The sequence below is a fragment of the Ursus maritimus genome, unplaced genomic scaffold (genome assembly GCF_017311325.1).
Source record: "Ursus maritimus isolate PB19 unplaced genomic scaffold, ASM1731132v1 scaffold_10, whole genome shotgun sequence".
NCBI lineage: Eukaryota > Metazoa > Chordata > Mammalia > Carnivora > Ursidae > Ursus > Ursus maritimus.
This window is the reverse complement of record NW_024423344.1, coordinates 16964768-16989875: the sequence shown is the minus strand read 5'-3', so window position 1 is coordinate 16989875 and position 25108 is coordinate 16964768. Positions and strand designations below refer to the sequence as shown.

At 32.8% G+C, this 25108-nt stretch overlaps 1 protein-coding gene across 6 annotated transcripts in view; it reads left to right on the top strand.

The window, feature by feature from the left end:
- The window catches only part of POSTN (periostin), a 33693-nt gene extending 14550 nt beyond the window's left edge, over nucleotides 1–19143 (top strand). Inside the window, exons 10-22 of one of the 6 annotated variants that reach the window (XM_008692238.1) lie at nucleotides 313–461; nucleotides 1574–1710; nucleotides 2520–2650; nucleotides 3155–3285; nucleotides 3389–3491; nucleotides 3597–3664; nucleotides 4323–4368; nucleotides 10598–10687; nucleotides 11413–11502; nucleotides 12214–12291; nucleotides 12673–12756; nucleotides 17299–17340; nucleotides 18378–19143. In XM_008692238.1, coding sequence (XP_008690460.1) covers nucleotides 313–461; nucleotides 1574–1710; nucleotides 2520–2650; nucleotides 3155–3285; nucleotides 3389–3491; nucleotides 3597–3664; nucleotides 4323–4368; nucleotides 10598–10687; nucleotides 11413–11502; nucleotides 12214–12291; nucleotides 12673–12756; nucleotides 17299–17340; nucleotides 18378–18415 — 1187 coding nt within the window. In that variant the 3' untranslated portion in view covers nucleotides 18416–19143. The remainder of the gene's footprint in view (nucleotides 1–312; nucleotides 462–1573; nucleotides 1711–2519; nucleotides 2651–3154; nucleotides 3286–3388; nucleotides 3492–3596; nucleotides 3665–4322; nucleotides 4369–10597; nucleotides 10688–11412; nucleotides 11503–12213; nucleotides 12292–12672; nucleotides 12757–17298; nucleotides 17341–18377) is intronic. The other 5 variants (XM_008692240.1, XM_008692239.2, XM_008692242.1 and 2 more) reach the window with 5 other exon arrangements.
- The last annotated feature ends 5965 nt before the right edge of the window (nucleotides 19144–25108 follow it).

Genomic DNA, 25108 nt, shown 5'->3' with positions numbered 1-25108 from the left:
CAGAAAAAATCTTGGCCAATATTAGAGTTTAACTTTTGCCAATGACACCATAAAACTATGTAGCCCTTACATAGATGGAATCCATTGTTTGGACTCCATAGAATGTCACAGTCATTTGATGGAAGAGCTCAGAGTTCCTAATTGGTGCATGGAATTCATAGCCTTGAGGCTTTAGTTGACTCATATATTTTATGAGTGTAGAAGCCATAATATCCATAGTATTAGGGATTATCCATTTTCATGATTTTCTCTTACCAGGAGGAATTTTAATGCTTTCTAAATAATCCTTTTTTCTCATGAATTTATTTATAGATGATACTCTGAGCATGGATCAGCGGCTTCTTAAATTAATTCTGCAGAATCACATATTGAAAGTAAAAGTTGGCCTTAATGAGCTTTACAATGGACAAAAGCTTGAAACCATTGGAGGCAAACAGCTCAGAGTCTTTGTCTATCGTACAGTAAGTCAATACAATCAGAAAAAGATAAAATATCCACATTGGCTTAAATGTCAAATGACATGTCCTTGTCTAAAAATATTGTTACAACGAATGTTTCCAGAATTTTGTGAATGAGCTTTTAGTAATAGTAAATATTCATAGGAGGATCAGGGAACTGAGTAATGTATGAAAAGCCCATGAGGAAAGGACACAAAAAGAGCTGAGTATTAATAATTCAGATAATGTGCATTTGTTTCATTATAAATAACTTTCTGTTCTAAAGCATTACTTATTTCAATTCTAGAAATTACTACAACTCCTCTAAAATAAGCTTTTGATATATGGAGTCCTATAAGTTTACAAGGTAATTTTTTTATAGACACGTAAAGATCTCTGAAGTCTACAAAATGGTTGTAACATACATTATCTGAGGGAATATTTCTAGAAAATATTGCTTATGAAAATTACAATTCAAGTAGTGGTGCTGTTCAATTTCTGTCTAGGGAACAGATGCATCCAGAGCTCAAAGATTTCACAAGAAGTCAAGCATTACCTGATACAACACACAGCAGCTGCTCATGATGGTTCGACAATCCCAAGGCACACATTTTACAGGATTCAGAAAATGGGCCACATACACATATATTTGTTCAAAAACAGTATAACAAAATCAATAATGTGGCATAATTGATACAACCTTATAGTCAGGAAAATATAGTTAATATCTGTGAAGATCAAAAAAGGCACTGAAGTCAGGAAACTTTTTGGTTAAAGAGGGTCCTAAGGAGTTAAAGAGTGAAAGTTTCTTAAAGAAGGTGTGGAAGAATGGTTCAAACCTGGAGAAGAATGACGAAAAATATAGACATGGAATTCTATGGAATTTTTGTTATTTACGGATGAAACTACCTGCCTGACACATAAGGTAGCTTAACCAGTAGTAGAAAACCTGACTGAATAAGAAGTGTGAAGTCAGATTGTGCCAGACCTTAAAAACAGAAGTGAGATGCTATTTCCTCTGGTCAGAGAATCAGGAGACCTCTTAGAAGAGTCAATCCATTAGCTCAACTGTGCATCTACTTCCACATAGGACATTTCAAGTAAGGAAATAGTTGTATCTTTCCCTTCTTTGCTAGGCCGTCTGCATTGAAAATTCATGCATGGTGAGAGGAAGCAAACAAGGAAGAAATGGTGCCATTCACATCTTCCGAGAGATCATCAAACCAGCAGAGAAATCCCTCCATGAAAAATTAAAACAAGATAAGCGCTTTAGGTAAGCTTATTGGTTTCACCCCCACAAAAACAAAAACAAAAACAAAATCACTGTGAGAACCATTGATATAGTTTTGTTTCCCAGTTAGTATTCCAAAAGGCACTCAATATTCAGTATTACTGAACACAGAATTTAGAATAAGAAGTCCATGCAAATGTTTTCAAAACTGAAATATGTTCTTAACACTATTTTGCTTCTTAGTGCACCATAACATGGTTTGGTGAGTGAAACAATCTAATAGATTGACCTACTCCTTATAATTTTTTAATATTTAAGTTTTTGAAAAATGACAGTAAATACCAGCAAAGACTATTTTGTGGAATATTAAATGAAAAACACACACTTCTATTTTGTTATGAAGTATGACCTTGTCAAGTTTTATAAGATAAAAACTGAGTTTAGGAAATTTAAAAACCATATGTATATTTAAATAATTTCCTCATGATAAAACTTTCTTAACAGGTAAATTACATTTGAAACATGAAAATGCATGAACAGGGGGGCCTGGGTTGCAGAGTCAGTTAAGTGTCCAACTCTTAGTTTAGACTCAGGTTGTGATCTCAGGGTCGTGAGATCGAGCCCGGTGATGGGCTTCTCGCTCAGCACAGAGTCTGCTTGGGATTCTCTCTCTTCCTTTTCCTCTGACCCTCCCCCAACCCCTCAAATAGATAAATAAAACTTAAAAACAACAACAACAAAGAAAATGCATGAACAATTTCTCATGCTTTCCACCATAAATGGATTCTATTCTATTCCACGCATACCTAAACCTAAATCTAACAGAATAAACGTGTGTCTTTCCTGCTTAGCATCTTCCTCAGCCTACTGGAGGCTGCAGACTTGAAAGAGCTCCTGACACAACCTGGGGATTGGACTTTATTTGTTCCAACCAATGATGCCTTTAAGGGAATGACAAATGAAGAAAAAGAAATTCTGATTCGTGAGTAGAAGTGAATACCAGATATTTGCCCCTAGAGTTCAGGATCTCATTTCTTCCTCAAGCATTCCTGCCCAGAAGAAGTCAGCCTCCAAAATGTCCCCTCTTTAATATTCATGTCTAGCCTTTGTTTCCTTTAATTCCACTTGGAATATGTGGAGGGTCACTCTAATGTTCTTCATTAACTGCTTGCTGTCGTGGTTGTTGACCTAGATGTTCACTTATGCTATTTCTATTGAAGTCCACACAATTGGGTGACAAAGAAAGAAGTCACAATCCCAAAAATAATTTGATTTTTGTCCTCCCAGTACATTGGCTAATATTTTGATTGAACAGACTGAAGTGACTGTTTTGACATGGCATTGGTAGCAACTTGAGAGAACAATGATATGATGAGAAACTACAGTGCGGAAAAAACAAAGACAAAGAAATATTTCTATCCTTAGTCTTTCCAGCATCAAAATATCAAAAAAATATGACATGTTATAAATATATATTTTCCCCCAGGAGACAAAAATGCCCTTCAAAACATCATCCTTTATCACCTAACACCGGGAGTTTTCATTGGAAAAGGATTTGAACCTGGTGTTACTAACATCCTGAAGACCACACAAGGAAGCAAGATCTATCTGAAAGGAGTAAGTTCTCTAGAATGAATTTATGATAGCATTCATCCATTGTTCAATTACCTTAATGTTAACTTTTCATTAATTTCTCATTGACATTATCCTGTTTTGATAGGTAAATGATACACTTCTGGTGAACGAAGTGAAATCAAAAGAATCTGACATCATGACAACAAATGGTGTCATTCATGTTGTAGATAAACTCCTCTACCCAGCAGGTTGGTAATTATTGAACTCATTAGTGAATTAATCTTTTTCAATAGAAACCTAGACTTTTATTTCACACTTTCTTGCCAATACTCATTTAATATTCCTCTTCATAGACACACCTGTTGGAAATGATCAGCTGCTGGAAATACTTAATAAACTGATCAAATACATTCAAATTAAGGTACAGAACATTATTGGATTTGTTTGTACTGTGCTGAACAGATATGGCAATTTTAACATAAAAGACTAGAAATGTATACATTAATAGGTAGATGTACACTGGACTTGGACTGATCTTTGTTGATTATGTACCACTGGCCCACCTGTGAATAAATGACGTAATTTCTTTATGGTTTTATTCAACAAATACCTATTAAAAGCTACTTGGGTCCAAGCAGTATATTAAGTGTAATGGGAAATATAACTGGAATCAGAGATGGAAATTTATTTAAAAACTTACAGTCCAATTGGAAAGAAAAGACATGATGATAAAAAAACTATAATCTTTCTATCATTAAATACCTTTGCTACAGAATATAAGGTAAAGTATTTACTTGTAAAAAACTGTCACTAATCAGAGTGGTTAAAGGCAAAAAAGTGTTTTGCTCCTTTGTCTTTGTAGGGTCAAAGTATCAGAAAACATATGAAACACTATTTAAAAACCTATTTAATTTTAGATTAATATTTTATAATTTTTAAGACTCTGAGTAACAAGTCCCATAGTTTTTATGCCATCTGGCCCAATAGTAGGAGATTGCAAAATGAATTAAAGTGGTGCCATCATTTTGTTAATAAAACTATTAATTTCACATTACTAAATAACAAATATTTATTTTCAGTTTGTTCGTGGTAGCACCTTCAAAGAAATCCCCATGACTGTCTACAGTAAGTACATAATGAATATTCGTCACATACCAGTGGCAAGATGTAAAAAAAAGAAAACACAATAAGTTTCTTTGTACTTGGAAGCAGAAACTATTGATAATCTGGTATTTAGAATTCCAAACAATGGCAAATTTCATCCCTCTTGAAGCAAGTTAAGGTATGGATAAGACCTCTCAGCCAGGGCCATACTCTTCAGCTCCTGTGAACCCCTTACCCATTCATCAAAAAAACAGGAATGATAAGATATGAGAATAGCAGTAAAATATAATAGCTAGCATGGAAAAGAGGCAGGGAAAAAAAGACATACAAACATACGAAGAGGAGAGACAGTTAAAAGGCCCTCCAGAGTTATCTGAAAATTCAGATGTGTGGACACAGAAATAACACTGCTGAAGGATTTGCAGCTCATTCTACCCTCAAGCCGTCCCCTAAGGACAGGGTGGGCCGTGGTGTGCCAAAGAATCCTAATGTTTATGAATTGGCAGTTCAAAAACTCTCCCCATCCAAAATTGGATGAAGAAACAAAGAATTTGCCAGGCAATAAACCTAAGGTTTCTAGATGCCAAGGTTCTTTTATCCCTGACTCTACCAGATTATCAAAATTAAACCTCTACTACTTAACAACGGTAAAGGGTATTCTATTCTCATAAATGTATCTTGTAGTATTCCTTTTTCAACGTGGCTTTTTCTTCATTTGTCTTTTTTCTTTCTTTCTCCGTAGCTTTCAAAGCAGAAATTCTTTTCATTTTGTTTTGACTCTACAATTAAACACTTAAAATGTACCAGTAGCAAAAGCATTACTTCAATTCCCACTCTTATCCTGGCTAGAAAATAATTCTGTTTTATACTCTGAGCATTCTGTTACTGAATTTAAAAAATTTGCCTTAGGATTTACACTAGAGATGGAAAAAGAATGACGACAATGGAAGGAGCAAAACAAAATGTCTGCTGCTCTTACTGATTTCAATTATGTAATAATAAGATACGCAAATCCAGTATCAGGCCAGCTTAGCACTATTTTAAAGATGTAGCTGGACTAGCTATGAATCAACATGGTATAAATTCCAGTGTGGAAGTATACAATCTTGTATATATTTTAAAATAAATTAAAGAACCATTATGGGCTCTATTCATCAGAAATGTTATGTCATCTTTCTCATTAACGTTGTATATCTGCACCACTTTTCTTTACCTTTCCTACTTTACCCATGATAGGTCCACTACTTTCTATATATGCCAATGAAATATTTTGCTTACAATGAGCCAAAATGTTATAATTCCTCTATTTTCCTCTATTAAAATTGAATCCGCACTCACAGAAAAGAAGTTACATTTTATGAAATTATGCAGATCTAATAAACCTTGTCTATGTACTCAAAGAACTTGAAACAGCTCTGAGATTTACATTCCGATGCACGATGTTTAACTCCTGCCCAGACAGGCATGCCGCTATTTAGAAGTGTACTTCAAATAGAGGTAGAGAGTAATTAAACCTAAGATTACATTTTTACATTCCTTCATTGACTTGTCTCTAAAATTCTTTAATTTCCTTGTTACATATTACTGTTGTTCCCCAAATATCATACATTTTGATTGTATGGGGGGGAATGCTCTGTATTATACATTACCAAATATGTAACCTTTGAAGTAGAGCAGAACAAAATCAGTATGTAATCCTCAGTCCGGGACCTGTCAAAACTCTAATTCTTCAGGCAAGCAAGACTGAAACAAAATTACCAACCAACTAAACATGTACACTTCAAGTTCCTTAATAAAAAGTAAAGATTTAAGCTAAAAGTAATTAACTCATTTTGATAGTAGCAGCAGAGATCTCTGTGGATTTGCCTTCATGGAAAGGTTCCTCCTCTGTGGCAAGACCACTTGTGGGATCAGTCATTGGCTGCCTAGATTTGATATATTTTAAAGCTTCATAATTTAAGATTTCAAAATAAAAAATTTGATACGACAGAAACAGTCACAATTAAGATCTCGAACTCATATGAATTTTAAAAAGTTGACATTTCAGAAGCTTGATGTGAGAATGTGACAGAAACCCAAACTGTGCTAAATCTCACCTCTATTGTGTCGACACAATCTATTGTGATTGCACGGTTAGCTCTAGTGCAGCCCCACTATCTAATGGAGCTATGTTTTAAGGCTTCTAATTAGAAATGACAAAAAGCCAGTAGCCCTGGCTGAAGGCTCCAGAGGCACATTTCCAGTTAATCTGTACCACCAAAAGCCAAACAAATAGTTTGCTATTTTAAATAAATTTTGCATATTACTGTTTTAGTTGGGTGAATGACACACATTTAAAATACAAACTTTTAAATTTTAAAGAAATGATTGTGATAGGGGGCGCCTGGGTGGCTCAGTTGGTTAAGTGTCTGCCTTCGGCTCAGGTCCTGATCTCAGGGTCCTGGGATCAAGCCCCCTGTCGGCTCCCTGCTCCAGGAGGAGTCTGCTTCTTCCTCTCTCCTTGCCCCTCCCCCTGCTTGTGCTCTCTCTCTCTCTCTCTCTCACTCTCAAATAAATTAATAAAATCTTAAAAAATGATCATATATTAAAGCTGAAAATTAAAGACATTTTAGTTGATAACTTAAATACTGATCATACCATGTTTGTTGCATAGAGCTCATATTTGGCTGGCTGAAATTTATTTTTACGTTTAATTATTCTGAACTATTTTTCATATTTTCCTTTCTATATCACTGTTATCAGATGCATGAAAAAAATATCCTGTCTTTGTCTTTCAATTTTTTCTTTTGAGAAAGAATCCAACAATGCAATTTAAGATATTATGAATTGCATGAAATTAATCATGTTTATTTGTCTTCTGTTGCTATGCAGCCAATATTTTCAAGAAGTACAAAAGAAGGTAAAGAGCTTTAGTGGTGCAGTTCAAAATTACAGATTTCTAGATAGCATTCCTCACTTAGTGTGTATATATTTCACTGGAACAAACCCAAGTCACTGGAATTCAGAGTACACCATCTGGACATGAGAAGATAAATAGATAACGTTCCATGAATATTTCCTGTATCTGACTGCCTGAACACATTACCACAACTTATACCTCAGTACACAACAAAGATTAAAAAAAAAAAAAAAAAAGAGGACAATTTTGTTCAGGTTGTTTTTATGTAAACATCATTTATGTTCCACTTTCTATACTTTCAGCAACTAAAATTATAACCAAAGTTGTGGAACCAAAAATTAAAGTGATTGAAGGCAGTCTTCAGCCTATTATCAAAACGGAAGGTAAAAATCAATGTTATACATGGTTCCTTTTATTGTGAAAAAAAAAAATCCAAATAATAGACTGATTTCTATGAATGTATCTACATTCTTTTTGAAACTAACATGCTAAATATTTCTATATCAATGGCATGCTCATGTAATTGCAGAATGCAGAATGTAAATTATTTAGCAGAGTAGATGGTGCATTCCTAATACTTTCAGTACATTTGCTTGTACTTGATTTCATTTGAACCTAATTGGCCATTGCATTCGCACTAGTACCCAGATAAATAAGTAAACAAACGAACAAACAAATAAATAAATCTCGAGCTTTTTTTACTGCAGTTAGACTCCCTCATAGTATTTTTTGGTAGGTTTATCTCCAATCTCCCCACATGGTATCTTATTATAAGAAGCTCTTCCAAAAAGTACAGGCATTTTTCATTCAAGGACCTAAGAGGGCCCTGAAGCTATACATTGTTGAAAGCTTTTAAAATTATAACCACATATGACATATTTTTAAATTAGAACACCAGAAACAGAAGAGGGAATAAGTAGCTGGTGCAGTGAGGCAAACCTTAGAATTCTTAATTGCAGTCCTGAACTTCTCCCCTTACTGTCTGTCTATTTTAGCCAATTCCACCCAACATCTTTAATGCCACCTTCGTTTCATGTATTTTAATTATTACCAAGGGTCAGACCTTAAGAATGATTTGTTTTTATGTCCAAGCATCTTAATGGGGTGACTTGCCAAAGAGAAAAGTCTAAGTTTTCTTCTTTATTCTGTAAGAAGGTTACCAACGGTCTTCCAAAAAAGGAAAAAATCATGTTTTCAGTTGAATCTCAAAAAAACTCTTAATTTAATTTTCTTTGTTTTTGATGTTTCTTCTCATTCTCTTAACTGAGATGGCAATTTCTTGAATATTTTTGTCTATTCCTTTAAAGGCAAGCTATGATTTACATCTAGATATTGGAACTATGTATGCAAAAGTTTATTTCCTAGCTGATTAGTTATCTATATTTTTATTTCTTCTTGAGACCTAAAATCGACGTAGTCTTTGAAATTTCTGCTTGTTAAAAAAATACGTATGGTCATTTGATTGTTTTTATATTTTGATGAGAATTTCGTGTCTTAAGAAATTAAATCATAGAAATTTTTTGTTGACAAAATGCTTCTTGATCATTTTAACAAAAAATGATCAAATGATCCTTGGTACTACACTCGATTTTAACATTTTTGTACTGTTTTTAAAATTAGATCCCCTAAAACTTTGTATGATCATTTGTACACAGCTTCTATAATCAAAATCATTCACATGTGCTGTTCTTATTTTCAAAGATTCCTACCTTTTCTTTCGAGCTTCTTCATTCAACCCATTTATCTTCCCAATCTTTGTCAGTGGGAATCTACTGTATTAATCTTTCTTCAATTAGGAACACAGTGAAGCATCAACTTTACCTGGATTCTTCCTATAAAGGGAACAAGGATGAGAAATGGGGTCATGTCACCTATGTGTTAAAAACTCTTCAGTTCAGAAATTCAGAAATTTTACTTCTGTATAACATACTGAAGGAAACAAATAATTATTGTGGCAGCCATTTACAATTGTCCAGCTCTAAGATCACTACTGGTGTTTCCTTCTCATTGAACATTTGCAGGTTCACTGATGGATTCTTGAATTCCTTCTAAATGTATTAGGCTCCAAAACACAATTTTAAGATGTTTCTTATAAAAGGTACTTAACCAAATTATAGAATTAAGAAAAAATCAACCGAAATTCATTTCAACAAATATTTACTGAGCATCTTATTATTGTGCTGGGGACTCTTCTAGGTGCAGGGAGTAAATATGAAAAAAAGATTTGATAAAAATCCCTGCCTTCATAGAGCATAATGATAGAGGGTGTTTCTGCAATTTCAGTTTAGGCTCTTCCAAAGAAATACCAGTTTGGATATTTTATTAACTCATTTCTTGTTCTTAAACTCCTTAAGTGTATTTTCCTTTTGAAATTTCTAGACTTAAAAACCTGGGCTTGCATTTGATACTCAATATCCCTTGACCCAGTAAATCAAATATTATGGTATGAAGCACTCCTTATTTGAAAGAATAATTGTTTTCACTATTTTATAGTAGTTTTAGACTAATTCTGGGTAATGGTGTACATTAACAATTTCTGGGTAAGCAAATAAATCCTCTCAAAGATCAAATATAGTGATATTCAACTGTTGAAGGGTGTTACAGTATGAGTTAAATGTACTGAACTTTACTTTTCTTCTCTATGAAATAGTCTTAGTTAACTAATGTAGTAATCAGCTTTCTAACATTCAAAATGATTTTCTCTGGGAGTGAAATCATTTTGTAAGTCAAATGCAACACTTATTTAACTCTTGCATTTGAAGGACTATTTAATTATTAATTAGTAAATTTTTGCATCATTTTCACATATAAGGTAAGTACTCAAATCCATTTTCCCATAAAACCTGAAATTCAGTGTCTTAAATATAGGCATAAAGTTGAGATTTTTTAATGTTCAGTCTTATGCCCATCTGATAAAAAGTATACAATACTGAGTAATTAAAAATTAAATTTAATTTAATAAGGAAAGAGTAATCAATGATACTAGTATAGTAAAAGTAAGATCTACACTAGTTATCATTAGAGCAACTCAATTTCATACATACTATATGATTCACAAAGCACGTAATACCTTGTGTGATCCTACTTTACGACTACAAATAAATGGATGGACTTATGCTAAATGCTAAAACAGATGAAAGTAATTTTAGCAGCACACCAATAGACTGAATCATTTGTTCTCATAAATACTGCCTAATTTGAAGACAATGGGAAATGTTTAAAACCAATTTCATAAAGCCTGAAACCACTCTGATGTTTGAATAACACCAAATGTTGAAATAAATTTCCTGTTCTGCTAAAGTTAAAGAACTGCTTTAACATGATAATTTGTCTCCTAAAACAATGCCTCAGGACCCACAATAACAAAGGTCAAAATTGAAGGTGAACCTGAGTTCAGACTGATTAAAGAAGGTGAAACAGTAACTGAAGTGATCCATGGAGGTGCGTTATATGTATTTCCTAAAGCCTAGTTAGGATCACTGTGATTATTTTGAAACAGTTGGTTAAATATATTGGACATCTGATATTTTCTCTTGGCTTTTGTTTTATATAAATTGTGGGAATATTCATCTCACGGGCTCTTCCTGTTAGGTGTTTTTTTTTAATTTTTTAATTTTTAATTTTTTTCCAATCATATAAAATGCAAATTACCTTTAATGAAGTTAAAGTAATTTAGCTACTTGGAATTAATTTGCCCATTAAGTCACCAGATCCAACAAAACCATCATGGCTGTGCAAACGCCAGTGATGATTATGATGTCAATACAAAGTTATCTATTGGACTTAGAAGGAAAAATGGTCATTGTGTTAAGATTGACTAATAAATCACTGTTGAGACTGATGATAGGGCTCCCACTCTAATGATGCAGAATTCCCTGGGTTGTCACCAAAGACTCTAAATACTCATTCCACAGTTAGAAAACAAGTGTGACAGTAGGACATGGAGAGTTAACTTGCCAGCTGGCTCTCTCCTTCACCCAAGATTCAGGACATAACTCTACCATTTAAACATTTGTTGATCTGAATCTATTTGAGATATGTCCCCAGAACGATTATGATTGAATTCTAAGTGGTATTGCTTTGAGAAATATACTTAATCATTAAAATGTCTAGCTTATGTATCCATAAGGGGATACATCAAATGCATTTTTCTTCCCTTATTTTAGAGCCAATTATTAAAAAATACACTAAAATCATTGATGGAGTGCCTGTGGAAATAACTGAAAAAGAGACAAGGGAAGAACGAATCATTACAGGTAATCTTTGATTCCATACATGGAACAATGCCTGAATTATAAAGGTAAAACCGTATTAAATCTTAAAATCTCTCTCTCTATAAGAATCATGAGAGAAACTAAGTCATTTTCATGGTGATTACTGAAGTTATTTCTTTTTGGCAGAAATAATATTATTCTAAATATATAATCCACGTTTTTCTCTGAATTGGAATTTGTGGACAAATCTATAAGCATGTGTTTTTATTATGCAGATTCATACATATTATATAATATTTTCACTTTGCTACTTATGAGTTAATAAATTCTAGAAGAAAAACCATTCCGTCCTTTGATTTTCTATTTAGCTTAAGGTTTACACATCTACATACCAGAATATACGCAAGTTTGTATAAGACAACTGACATTTAATTTTAGTAAACCACTGTGTTAGTCTCCCACTAATGAATTAGCCTAAAATTCTGAATTCAGCTATTTTACAAGTATTTGTTTAAGTGAGCAGTCAGCAACTATGGTCTGTGCCACCTATGTATGTAAAGTTCTATCAGAACCCAGTGTGACCATCACTTCATATAATGTCTATAACTGTTTCTACCCTACAGTGACTATTTGAATAGCTTCAACACAAGTCATATGGCTAGAAAGTCTAAAATACTTACTCTCTGGCCCTTCAGAGTGGAAGTTTGTCTACCGCTATTTTAGACCTGTTTTAAAAATTGTCTTTCTTTTCAGGTCCTGAAATAAAATATACTAGGATTTCTACTGGTGGTGGAGAAACAGAAGAAACTCTGAAGAAATTGTTGCAAGAAGGTCAGCATGTCTAGAAAAATAAGAATGTGACTTTACCTAAGCTGTTTCAAAGTCTTCAAAGTAATCTTTGAGGCTTTTTACATATTTTCTACTGTATCTCATTCCTTTGTTCAAATTCCATGCCAACATATGAAAAAATGTCCAAAGATAGAGAATGAAACTCAAATGACAGTCATGTTGATTGTTTTGTTATGTATTTGTTATATATTATTCAATAGCTTTATAAGAAATTTGGCTCATCAAAAACAGCACTAAAACTGGAGGAAAAATCAAGTGTTGGTCTGGACTTCATTGTTAGTCAGATGTCATTATGTATCACATCAAGTGTCCTGTGTTTTTATTGCATAAACCAATTTCTGCTATAAACATGTATCCTCTCAGAGGTCACCAAGGTCACCAAATTCATTGAAGGTGGTGATGGTCATTTATTTGAAGATGAAGAAATTAAAAGACTGCTTCAGGGAGGTTAGTAAAAGGGAAACAACTAACCCGCTTACCAGGCTCTGGAGACTGAGTTCTTCAACTTTTTAAAGACTGAGCGTTCAAGTTTTTCTTTTTTTAAGGTTGACAGAGACAACATGGTGTGTTGTCTTAAGAGATTGATTTGTTCAATAATAATCATGAAGAAATGATTACTAGTTTAAACAGTCTTTAAAAAGTTCTATGGTATAAAACTTGGGGAGCAATGAATATTTTTTTTCTTTGATACAGATAATTGTAAGGATGTTTTAAGTATCTGACAGGAGAATACGTTTTTAAATTGGTAGCTGTTTAAAGAAGCCCAAATTGACATACTTTTTATATTTAAAAAAATGTATTCACTGCCCCCAAAACAATAATAAAAGGCATGTTTATGGATTTTTTAAGTGCATAGATCTAGCAAAAAAAAAAAAACAACAAACAGTGCATTTAGTGATTTTCTTTTCCGAACTACATTCTTGAGAATGGATATCTGTTTCTTCTAACAGTTTGTGTGATAATCTATACCTGGAGATGTAAATTATTTTGCATATGAAATTAATCTTTAAAGTATGGAATGTTCTCTGTCTCTGGCATTAAAAGAACCTACTTTTAAAAGCAAAGGAGAAAAAAAAAAGAATTCAAAATCTTACACAAACTCTAAAGGATAATTATTTGAAGAAACAGTAAATGCTAATAAGATATAATGTGGGTAATTGGCATTTGAATAAATGAACTTTTAGTTCATTTTACTACCAACAAAGTATTTAGATGACAAATTGCTTTAGAGAAACAAATATTTAAATTATTCAGAAAAGTCAAATATGCCTCCTGAAATATACTATGAATTGAGAAACACAACTGCAGTTTGGTAGTCATCCCAAATTTCATCCAAGATGGCTTTTCTGCTTTAATTGTATCCCTATGTTCAAAAAGATATAAATTCTCTTGGAACCATATATATTATAGGCAATTGTTTCTTTATTCTTTTTTTAACCCAAGTGAAATCTCTTTATATAGCGTTGAGACTATTCAGCGATAGTAAAAATAAATAATTTTTATTGAACCAATGATTGAATTTCCCCTCAATAGAAAAATATGTGTCTGAAAAATACAAGATTTCCTTTCAGACTGCAGGGAGTGTGTGACACAGCCAAACCCATAAAAGAATCAAGGTTTTCTGTATGATTTAATACAGAATTCACTCATCTACCCACAAACGTTTAACTGTCTGCTAGGAAAACAGGGATTTGTGGGAAGAGGTGAAGATATTATGAAGATTAAATTGAATTCTTTTTTTTTTTAAGTCCTTACCATAGTAAGCAGCTTTGTAGAATGGCAGTGCTTTCTAGAGAATGAATCATTTAGTAGCTGTACCTATATATACATTGCTTTACTTTTATTTAGGCTTAAACTTCAGGTAAGTATGTTTTCTTCTCCTTTAATAAGCCCCACTTAACAAGTTGATTATAAACAATGAGCTAAGTACATAACAATAACTTCAGGCAAAAGAAAATATCTGCTATAAGAATACGATATTCTAATTTTAGTTAATGAAATCTTTAACTCCTGTTTCTTTTATCCCAGGGGACTGGTTCCTTTAGTTCTCAATATTTGGTTTCTCTACATATCTATAAAGCATTAATGTCCACAATTCACATCATAATTTTTTATCAAAACATTTCTAAGGTTTTTTTTTTCACATAATACAGACAATATAAGCAGTGTAGTTATTAGTATCTGAACACTAATTGGACATGGTAGGTTTTCTTTCTAGCCCTGTAAAATCAGTGGGTTATCACTGAGTTACAAGTGTCTAGATCCTGACATACGTATTTACAAAGAAGTTGCTGTGAATAAAGATTACATCATACAAGACTGGCCTTTGTTCTTTCAGAATATAGATAATTGATCCTTATCCCAACTATAGTCTTCATCTCAAAGTTTGGAGTTTTCAACCTAGACTGTTCATAGTGGTACACAGAGTACATTTTGATGAATTGAGTGTATTCCTCAATTATTTTAGTCATGACTAGTAACGTGGCTAAGTGGTCCTTTTGGTACCGATATTGTGATTCGTCACTGAAGTACTGCAGAGCCCTTAACTCAAAAAATCTTCCCATGAAATGTGTAGAATTTCACACTTATCTTAGGCAAAGCTACATTTACTGAAACTACTAAAGTAATTAAGGGAGAATATCAACTTATAGAGAAAGGAACAAAAAAGATGTTATTTTGGATGGTTTTGACAAATCTGCCAATACAACATGTAAAGCCTGTGTAGAGAATAGGGATCAGCCTGTAGATCTGGCTTTTGATCTGGGCTCCAACTCAAACTACTTAAGTAAATTGATTCTTTTCTGCTTTGGTTTCTTCATCTGAAAATGAGGATGGTAATGTTACCTACATCTTAATGAGTTCATGTATGGAAAGCACCTGGAATAATGCTTGGCAAATACAAGCTCCAGGTAATGTCAACGATCATTAGTATCATGGCCAATTATACTTACATAATAAACTTACATAATATAAACTCAAGAAAGTAATATTTTATACCTAATTTAAATTTCTGAGAGTCACAGCCATATAAATATGCAAAAGTCATAAATAATTGGGCTGGAGCACTTTGCATGTTTCATGAAACGTGGTAGAGAGCGGCATTTGTGTGGGATCATTCATATGACTGGTTTATCTTCCCACATTTTGCTTCTCCAAGCATGACTTGATACGACTTTTATTCATTTTGAGGTAGCAGAGAGCCACTGGGAACAAATCTGATTTTCTGCACTTTATTCAGGCTTTCTTCTAAAGATTTTTTTTGCCACAATTAATACTTCTTATTTTACTAGTACCATAGCAAAATAGTAATAAATTAACAAATTACTTAATTGGATGTTCATTAAGTGGATGCTGTCAAGTGTATGAAAGAAAATCTGAGTATAAGTGCTTTTTTAGAAATGTAATGTTGTAATACTTCTGTGACCTTGTTTTAAATTATACAATAACTGTTACTTGGAGTTTAATAAGTCCACTATAGGGGCACCTGGGTGGTTCAGCCAGTTAAACGTCTGCCTTCAGCTCAGGTCATGATCCTGGAATCCTGGGATTGAGCCCTGGCATCAGCATCAGGCTCCCTGCTCAGCAGGGAGTCTGCTTCTCCCTCTACCTCTCCCCCTTCCCCTTCTCCTTCTCTCTCTCTCCCTTTCAAATAAATAAATAAAATCTTTAAGAAATTAAAAAATAAGTCCATTATAAACAATGGTCTTAGTCACTGGTTAAAGATTGGATCCATCTTTTCTTGACTATATTTTATAAGCCATTATTTTGTTACCAAATAAACCTGAAGTTAATGAAAATATATCAATTGGAGCATATTCCATAATAATACTATCTCAAACTTTCCTCTATTACCCAATCTAATGAGGTTTTCTACAGTTCTGTATTATAGTATTAGCATGATATTATAAATGGTTATACATCTTACATTTTGTGGGAAAAAAACATATTGGAAATGTGCCACATAGAAACAAACTTATTCAAACACTTTAAAAATGTTTCTTGGTGACATACAGCCAACATTACTGTTGGTGGTAGTTTCTTGCATTACTGTTTAACGGAATTTCACAGAATTGAAAACATATATATAATAGAAAAATTTTGACCTGATTATTGGGTATAGATAATATATAAAAGCAAGAAGTCAAAATTTAGAGAAAAAAACATTTTTAAAGGTAAGCAGAAAAATGAAGTCACTGTAGGAACCACATTTTCTCTTTGATCTTAAGCATCGGATAGCAGAGTGAAAATATGAATTAGGTCTTGCTGATGAGCTAAAGAAAAACAAGGACTTGGGAAATAGTTTGCAACTATAAAACAAAAAACTGCATAGTTATGAAACACTTGAAATTCTTAAATATGAAAGCTTTTATTATTTTTAACTAGTATTTATACTAGTTTATATATACTAGTTTATACCATTTATAAATGGTCTTGTAGGATTAGAGATAAATTTGGGAGTATGTTGGCTCACATTTCCTGAATTGCTTAATATTATATTTCTAGAGTTATTAGGCCAATGCTATTTGTTGTCTTCATGTTTGATAAGGTAATCATGAATTAATTTACAAGGAGAATTTTACAGAGGCTGAAGTCTGATACATCACAAATAGGAATGACTGGAGAAATGACTGGATATCTCTGAAATAAAAGTTCTGCTTAACTTTATATGTTAAACATCCCTTTATCATAAAGCAATGCTTTTCATAGAAGAGGTGAAAAAGTCATGTAAGTCACTTACTCTACAAAAAAATAACACATTATACGGGGCTCCAAATGCCATCATGAAACAATGTTTTGGAAATAGCAAGTATTATAATATGTGGAAAACAAATGTCTGTGGCCAATGAAAAAGTCTCACTGTTCCAAAAGAAAATCTACATGTTTAAGTGATGCTTACTTTAAAACTTTATACTTTTCTTTACTTATGGTCTCCTGTATGATGTTAACCATGATTTCAAAGTGTTTCTAACTACAGCTATTTAATTTTAGACACACCCGTGAGGAAGATACAAGCCAACAAAAGAGTTCAAGGTAAATGTGTTGATAGTAATGTGCATATGGGACACATGTTTTGTTATGTTAAGAGAAGCCAAAGGGTAGGGTTTTAATATATTTTATTGGACTTTGTTGTCTTTTAGGGAGAAAAGTCAGTAAATTTGAGGCAAAGTATTTTGATGATAAAAATCAGAAAATAAGTTATTCATGCTCTGCTCTATTAGTAAAATCTAAGGATAACAAATGTTAAAGGAAAGGCAATTATACTCACGTGAACTGCTAGATTTTTTGAAGCACTGGGGTAGACTTAAGTAGAGTTGAGTTGAAAAGAAATCTGTGAATATGACCCAAGCAAAAGTTGGTTGCTACCTGAACTCTCTAAAAATGTTATTATTTGAGATCAGGCTATGGTTTGAAACATAAGTAAATTAAAAACTCTACACATATAGAAAGGTATTCATATAACTTTGTACAAAATTTTGATATAATGTGTAGATTATACACATATACGTATCACCCATGCACTATAATATTTTTCATAACTATACTTAACGTGCTTTTTCTAAACTTTCACTTAGGTTACCTTGCATTCTGATACATTAAATAATCAAAGACTTTCCATGTAGAACTTAGAATAAATTACAAGTTTGAAATTTCTAAAATAATTACATATTAATAGTCAAAAGAAATTGCAGGGCTTAAAAAATGCATTATAGGTATATCTGATTTTAAGCCAATCCAACACAGACATTTGAAATTAAAAATCAATTGCATGAATCATTTCTAACTGAAGGTTTTATCAGGGATTTCTTCTAAGCATCCTAATCCAACCAAATTTTTAAAGAACTAAAATCCTCAAATTTTAAATTGCTATTTTCATATACTTTCAATCAAAAGATAACCTTGATTTCATCATCATAAACAGAGGATATGACTGAGAAAACATAATCTTATGTTTATTTTGATAAGAAATAATGGTCTTTATAGATATAGTCATGTACAGAACATCACGTTGTTAAATCCTAAAGTTTCATCACATTTAAAACCTATGCATTCTCCCTTCTTCCTATCAGGGTCTAGAAGACGATCAAGAGAAGGTCGTTCTCAGTGAAAATCCAGCAACCAGACAACAAAGTTTATACAACCCTAAATGAATAACCTGATCTTAAAGGAAAATTATGAGGGCCACATTGACTTCAGGAAATGAACCACCAGCACAAAAAAAGCAATCATTGAACACTTCTGAATACAAATTTCATCTTTTTTTTCTCTGAATGAAATTGTGGGATTAGTCTCCTGTGGGATAGGAACTGAAGGAAATCGAACACCTTACATACAGGTTTTTACATCTTGACATGAAAAATTCTGGCTAACTTTGGGATCCATCAAAGAAAATTCTTGTCAACGGATTTATTACAATTTAAATCTCACATTCCATTGAGAAGATTGAGTCTTGAATCTAAGAGATAGATAAAATGAATGCAAGCAGGTACCTCTCCATGGGAAGCTAAGTTATAAAAATGGGTGCTCACTATTAAAAAATAACAAAACTTCTACTTCAAAAAGCTTTGCACATTTCTAATACAATGTGGGTTTACCAGTAAATTATGTTATTTCTACAACTAATTTTGTACTCTTGAAATGTTTGTCATATGCTTTTTGCAATACATATTGTTATCTCAAACATTTCAATAAAACATTTTTCTTTCAGTTATAAACAGAATTACTTTAAATTGGGTAGTTCAGAAAACTCAAGGTTTAAATTAATAAGTGGTTTGGACTTGGGAACAGGACTTTTATACCTCTTTTTTTATAACAAATACTCATTAAAGGAAATTGAATAAATTTAGTGTTTCTTGAATTTTTAAAACTATTGTGTTACATAAAGAATCATTACACACCGAAGCAATCATTAAGCCTCAACTGAGTACCTATTATAACCCCAGGACCGTGCAAGGTTGTGAGGATCCAAAACATGAATCAGACAGTTACTGTCCTCAAAGCGTAAAGAGACAAATCACCAATAATTCACAATTCACCATGAGCTATCGTAGAAGAATAAACAGTACTACACAAACACCAAGACATCAATCAATTTTTTCCTAGGCTTTTGCTAGATACAGGAAAAGCCACAGCGGTGCCCTTAACTAAGAGTGAAGTGATGTGAAGAGTCCATTGCATGGCAAAAGAGGGGAGGAAAATTTTTGTTTGCAGAGAATGGTAAAGAGATCAGTTGATCCAGTCAGATCTCAACAAATATCATCCTCACTTGGTCTAATTGAAATGAAAGCAATCAGGGAGCAAAATCCGTACTGATGAGAAACTGAGAGGTAATAAAATTGTACCATGCTTATAAAACTGAGGAACACCAAACTGAAGATACCAGTCTGGATCAGAGATGTCCAGCTTGGATTAGAGACCTGGGACAAAGGTATCACTAAAGGATCTGGAAATTTTTTTGACTAGGTGAAAGCATGGGGTCGTTGAGATGCAATTGGGATGAAGAAGTAAAATAGAAAATTCTGGCAGTGACTCTTACTGAGGAAGTACTGAATAGCCTTGCTTTCCAGAATGCTTTCTGGTCTGGGACAGTGGTGAGATTTATGTAAAGCATTTAAAGCCCTTGCCGGGAAGCAAAATGCCCCAGCAGCTCCGTACTCATCTAGAGAATTTGGAACTTCAATCTCAACTGGACGGAGTGTGGCCACGATCACCCCAAAGTGATTCAGAGGGGGTGGTCATAGAAGGTGGTACAGGTAGAATATACTAAACCATCATCAACAAAGATGAGTATTCCAGACAGCATGTTGTTCATGATCGTCCAGAAGATCCCAAGATAATTACATAGAACAAATAGTAGGTCGGCTTATTCATTTAGCCCTCTTCGGGGTTTTCATTTGATGATGAGCCAGGTGTTCCAGAGGTGGACTTTGAATATGGTAATCCGTGACAATAGGAATGAGGTTAAAGGCTTTTTAAAGACTGCTAATTTTAATGCCCTACTTTTTTTTTTTTTTTAAGATTTTTTTTTATTTATGTGACAGAGAGACAGCCAGCGAGAGAGGGAACACAGCAGGGGAGTGGGAGAGGAAGAAGCAGGCTCCCAGCGGAGGAGCCCGATGTGGGACTCGATCCCGGAACGCCAGGATCACGCCCTGAGCCGAAGGCAGACGCTTAACAACTGCGCTACCCAGGCGCCCCCCTACTTTTTTTTTTTTTTTTAACTCAAACCAAAGGAGAAAAAATAAATTGGTTTTGGTTAGTACACACACAAAAATCTAGCATAACTCTGTGGTGAAGGACAGAGTCTTTCAAATGACACGTATGTAAATATATTTAAAGATCAAATTTAAAGAATTATTAATAAAATATAAAGACAATACAAATAAAAAACAAGATTTAAAACATATGAAAATAAAAAATAATTTTAAACCCCCAAATAAGAATTTTAAAGTAGATAAATAAATAAATAAATAATATAAATAAATCCTATTCAAACACATTCTATAAATTGAAGAGGCAGAGCAGTATGCATTTTTACATGCAATATTTAATCCTTTAAAAATTCTGAAGTTTTATCATCTCCAGTTTTATATGAAAAAATGAGGCTCAATTAGTTTACATAAATTTTTTTGCCTTGTAATCTTAAAACAAGCCATCAATCAACTTACCACATGTTCATTACTCAACAAGTACAAACTTGGGTATAGCAAACATGTTTGTTTTCACAATTGTGCTGACTCTGTACTACCTGATTTCAGCTCTTTCTAATCGTCCTCTGAATAAACAGCATATAGGTTTCAGCACACTGAATTTAAGACTGCAGTTTCAAATAAGCCTTCTGAAGTCTTCAAGAAACCACTGATCTACTTTCCGTCACTCTAAATAATTGCATTTTCTAGACTTTTTTTTTTAAAGATTTTATTTATTTATTTGACAGAGAGAGAGACAGCCAGCGAGAGAGGGAACACAGGCAGGGGAGTGGGAGAGGAGGAAGCAGGCTCATAGCGGAGGAGCCTGATGTGGGGCTCGATCCATAACGCCAGGATCACGCCCTGAGCCGAAGGCAGACGCTTAATGACTGAGCCACCCAGGCACCCCTGGCATTTTCTAGACTTTTATATAAATTTAGTCATACAGTGTGCCTGGCTTCTTCTTTGCCTGGCGTTCCATTCTTTGGTATTCTATGTAGGAGTGGAATGACAGGAAGGACCACACAGAAGGTATACGATTAATGTTTTAGGAAACTGCCAAACAATACTCCAAAGGAGTTCTACTATTTTAAATTCCCACCAGAAGTATACGGGGGCTCCAATTTCTCTTGCCAACACTTTCTATGGACAATGTTTTCATTTTACCTATTCTACTAGGTGTGTAGTGGTATCTCATTGTGGTTTAAATTGGCATCTCCCTGATGTATGCTTTTCATGTGCTTATTTGACATTTGTATATATTCTCTGAAGTGTCTGTTCAAATCTTTTGCTGATTTTTATTTAGTTTTTTATTATTGAGTACTGAGAGTTCCATATATATATAGTTTATATAGCTCTATTAGCTATATAAGATGCAAATATTTTCTCCCAGTATGTAGCTTATCTTTTCATTCTCTTGGCAGTGTTTTTGAAGATAACAAAATTGAATTTATCTTAATTTTTTTTATGGATTATGCTTTTGGTATCAAATCTAAGGAATCTTTTATTAACCACGGTTCACAAAAAAATTCTGATCTGTTTTCTTTTAGAAGCTGTATTAGATTTAGGTTTTACACTAAAGTATATAATTCACTTTGAATTCATTTTTGTTTACGGCACAGGTATGAATCAAAGATAGCCAATTATGCTAGCTCCATTCTCTAAAAAGACAAGAATAGTCTATTGATATAACTTTACAACTTTGTCAAAATTCCATATATCTACGAATCTATTTCTGTTTCTCTTCTTTCTATTCTGTTCTATTATTCTATTTCTCTATCTTAATTGAAACACCATATTGACTAGATTAGTGTAGTTTTAAATACATCATGAAGTCAGGTTGGGTTAGTCAATTTTGCTCATATTTTTTCAAAGTTGATCTGGGTATTTTAAGTTATTTGCATCTCCACATGAATTTTTAAATCAGCTTGGCAATTCCTCCAAAAAGTTAAGGTATCTTCTTAACTTTGAATTGAGATTGTAATGAATATATGGGCCGATTTGAGGATAATTAAAATCTTTACATACTGAGTCTTCAAACCATGAACAAAATACATCTCTCAGTTTATACAGCTCTTCCTTAATTACATTACCAATGTTTTGTTATTTTGAGTGTACAGGTCTTGCACCTCTTTTGTAGATTCTCCGTAAGTGCTTAATATTTAATTTTTATGGTATTACCAGTGACATTGATTTTATTTCAATTGCTTATGGTTTATTTTCTGTGTATTGATCTTGTATTCAGCAACCTTGTTAAACTCACTTATTAGTTCTAGTAATTTTTTATAGATTGCATCATATTTTCTACATTGACAGTCATGTTGCGTGCAAATGAAGACAATTTAGTTCTTTTGCAATCTGAATGCATTTGATGTTTTCTTGTCTAATTTCACTGGTTAATATTGAATAGTAGTGTAATGTTGGATAGAAGTGGCAAGAGTGACCATTCTCTTTCTTCATGATCTTAAAGGGAAAACATTCATCCGGTCTTTTAATGTTAAGTATGATGTTTAATTTGATGTTAGCAACATTGTCTTCTGTTTCTCATAGATATCCATTACCAGGTTGATGAAAGCACTTTCTATTCCAAATTTCCTGAAACCTTTTTTATCAAGAATGAATTTCAGATTTTACCAAATGCTTTTTCTGTATCTTTTGATATGATCATGTGGGTTTTCTTTTTTAGTTTGTTAATATGGTGAATTATATGGATTTAATTTTGAATATTAAATCCTCATCCCATTTATCTTATTCATTCTGGGATGAATTCCACTTAGCCATGACATACTCAGTTTGTGAAATTGTGTTAAGCATTTTTACGTGTATGCTCATGAAAGATACTTGTCTATCATTTTCTTTTTGTAGATTACATCATATTTTCTACATTGACAATCAAGTTGCAGTCTCTTTGTCTGACTTTGGTATCATGGCAATGCAGGCCTCACAAGATGAGTTGGGAAGAATTCTCTTCAGTTTCTAGAAAGTGTCTGTGTAGAACTGATAATTTTATTCCTCCTTAAATGTTTGATAGAATTCACCAGTGAAGACATCTACTCTTAGAATTTTCTTTGAAGAATGATTTTTAGGTACAAGTTCAATTTCTTTAATACATATAGGGCTATTTGGATTATCTATTTCCGCTTGAATGGGATTTGGTGCTTTGTATCTTTCAGGGAGCTTGTCCACTTCAATACTTTTAAAATTTATTGGCATAATATTGTTCAAAATATTCCATTTTTATCCTTTAAAAAGTGTTGTCACCTCTCTCAAGCCTGATTTTTGTAATTTTTTTTCTTCTCTTTTTCCTAACAAATCTAGCTAGCCATCAATCAATTGTATTGGTTTTCTCAAAGAACATGCTTTTAGTTCCATTGATTTTCTGTACTGTGTTTCTGTTTTCTATGTCATTGATTTTCACTCTTTATTATTGTCTTCTGCTTTATTTAATTTTAATTTGATCTTCATTTTCTAGTCTTGTTTAAGGTGAAAGCTGAAATCATTGATTTAAGAACTTTTTTCTCTCTAATACCAGAGTTTAGTGGTATAAATTCCTCTACCAAGTATTACTTAGTGGTATCTCACAGATTTTTTTATGTATTTTAATTTTCATTCACTTCGAAGTGCTTTCTAATTTTCTTTCTAAATATGTTTAAAAAGTCAGTTATTTTTTAAAGAAATTTAAATAATAAAAATATTATCTATTTACATATGTAGTAACTATTTTTTGGGCTCTTTCTTCCTTTGGTAGATCCATATTTCCATCTGGTATCATTTTTTCTTTTCCTAACGTATCTTTTAGTGCAAATCTGGTAATAAATTTTTCGGTCTAAAAAAGATCACTATTTTGCTTTTGTTATTTCAAAATATCTTTGTTGGATATGTAAGTGTAGGTTGACAATTTTTATTTATGCTATTTTTAAAGATGTTATCTCACTGATACTTTTGCTTGTCTTGTTTCTTATTTGCTCTGTGTACGTCCTTTTTTCCTTCTTCATCATTGCTTTAGAATTTTCTTTTTATCATTGGTTTTGAAAAATTTGATTATTATGTATAATGGGGTGATTTTCCTCATGTTTCTTGTTCCTAGGATGTATTGAATTTGTTGGACCTGTGAGTTTAGAATTTTTATTATATTTGATATTTTTTAGTCATCAATGATTTATTCTGTCCCCTTCTTTACATATATATTAGGGTGCTCTTAAATTGTAATACAGCTCACTGTTGCTTTTTCATTTTTTTTAATTCTTATTTTATTTGTGTGACTTACATTTTAGAAAGTTTCTATTTTTGTGTCTTCATAGTCACTAACCCTTTCTTCTGTAACATAATTTGACCCTTAGCCCATACTTCATTTTTCATTTCAGACATAGTTTTCCTCTCTAGAAACTTTATTTGGATATTTTTATATCTTGCATGTCTCTCTTTAACTTTTTGAACATATGGAATATAATTACAGTAAATCTTTCAATAACCTCTGCTATTGTAACAATTGTGCCAGTTCTGGGTCAATTCAATTGATTTTTCTTCTCGTTATTCACCAAATAGTCCTGTTGTTACTTTGCATACCTGGTCATCTTTGATTGGTTGCCAGAGATTGTAAATTTTGCCTTCTT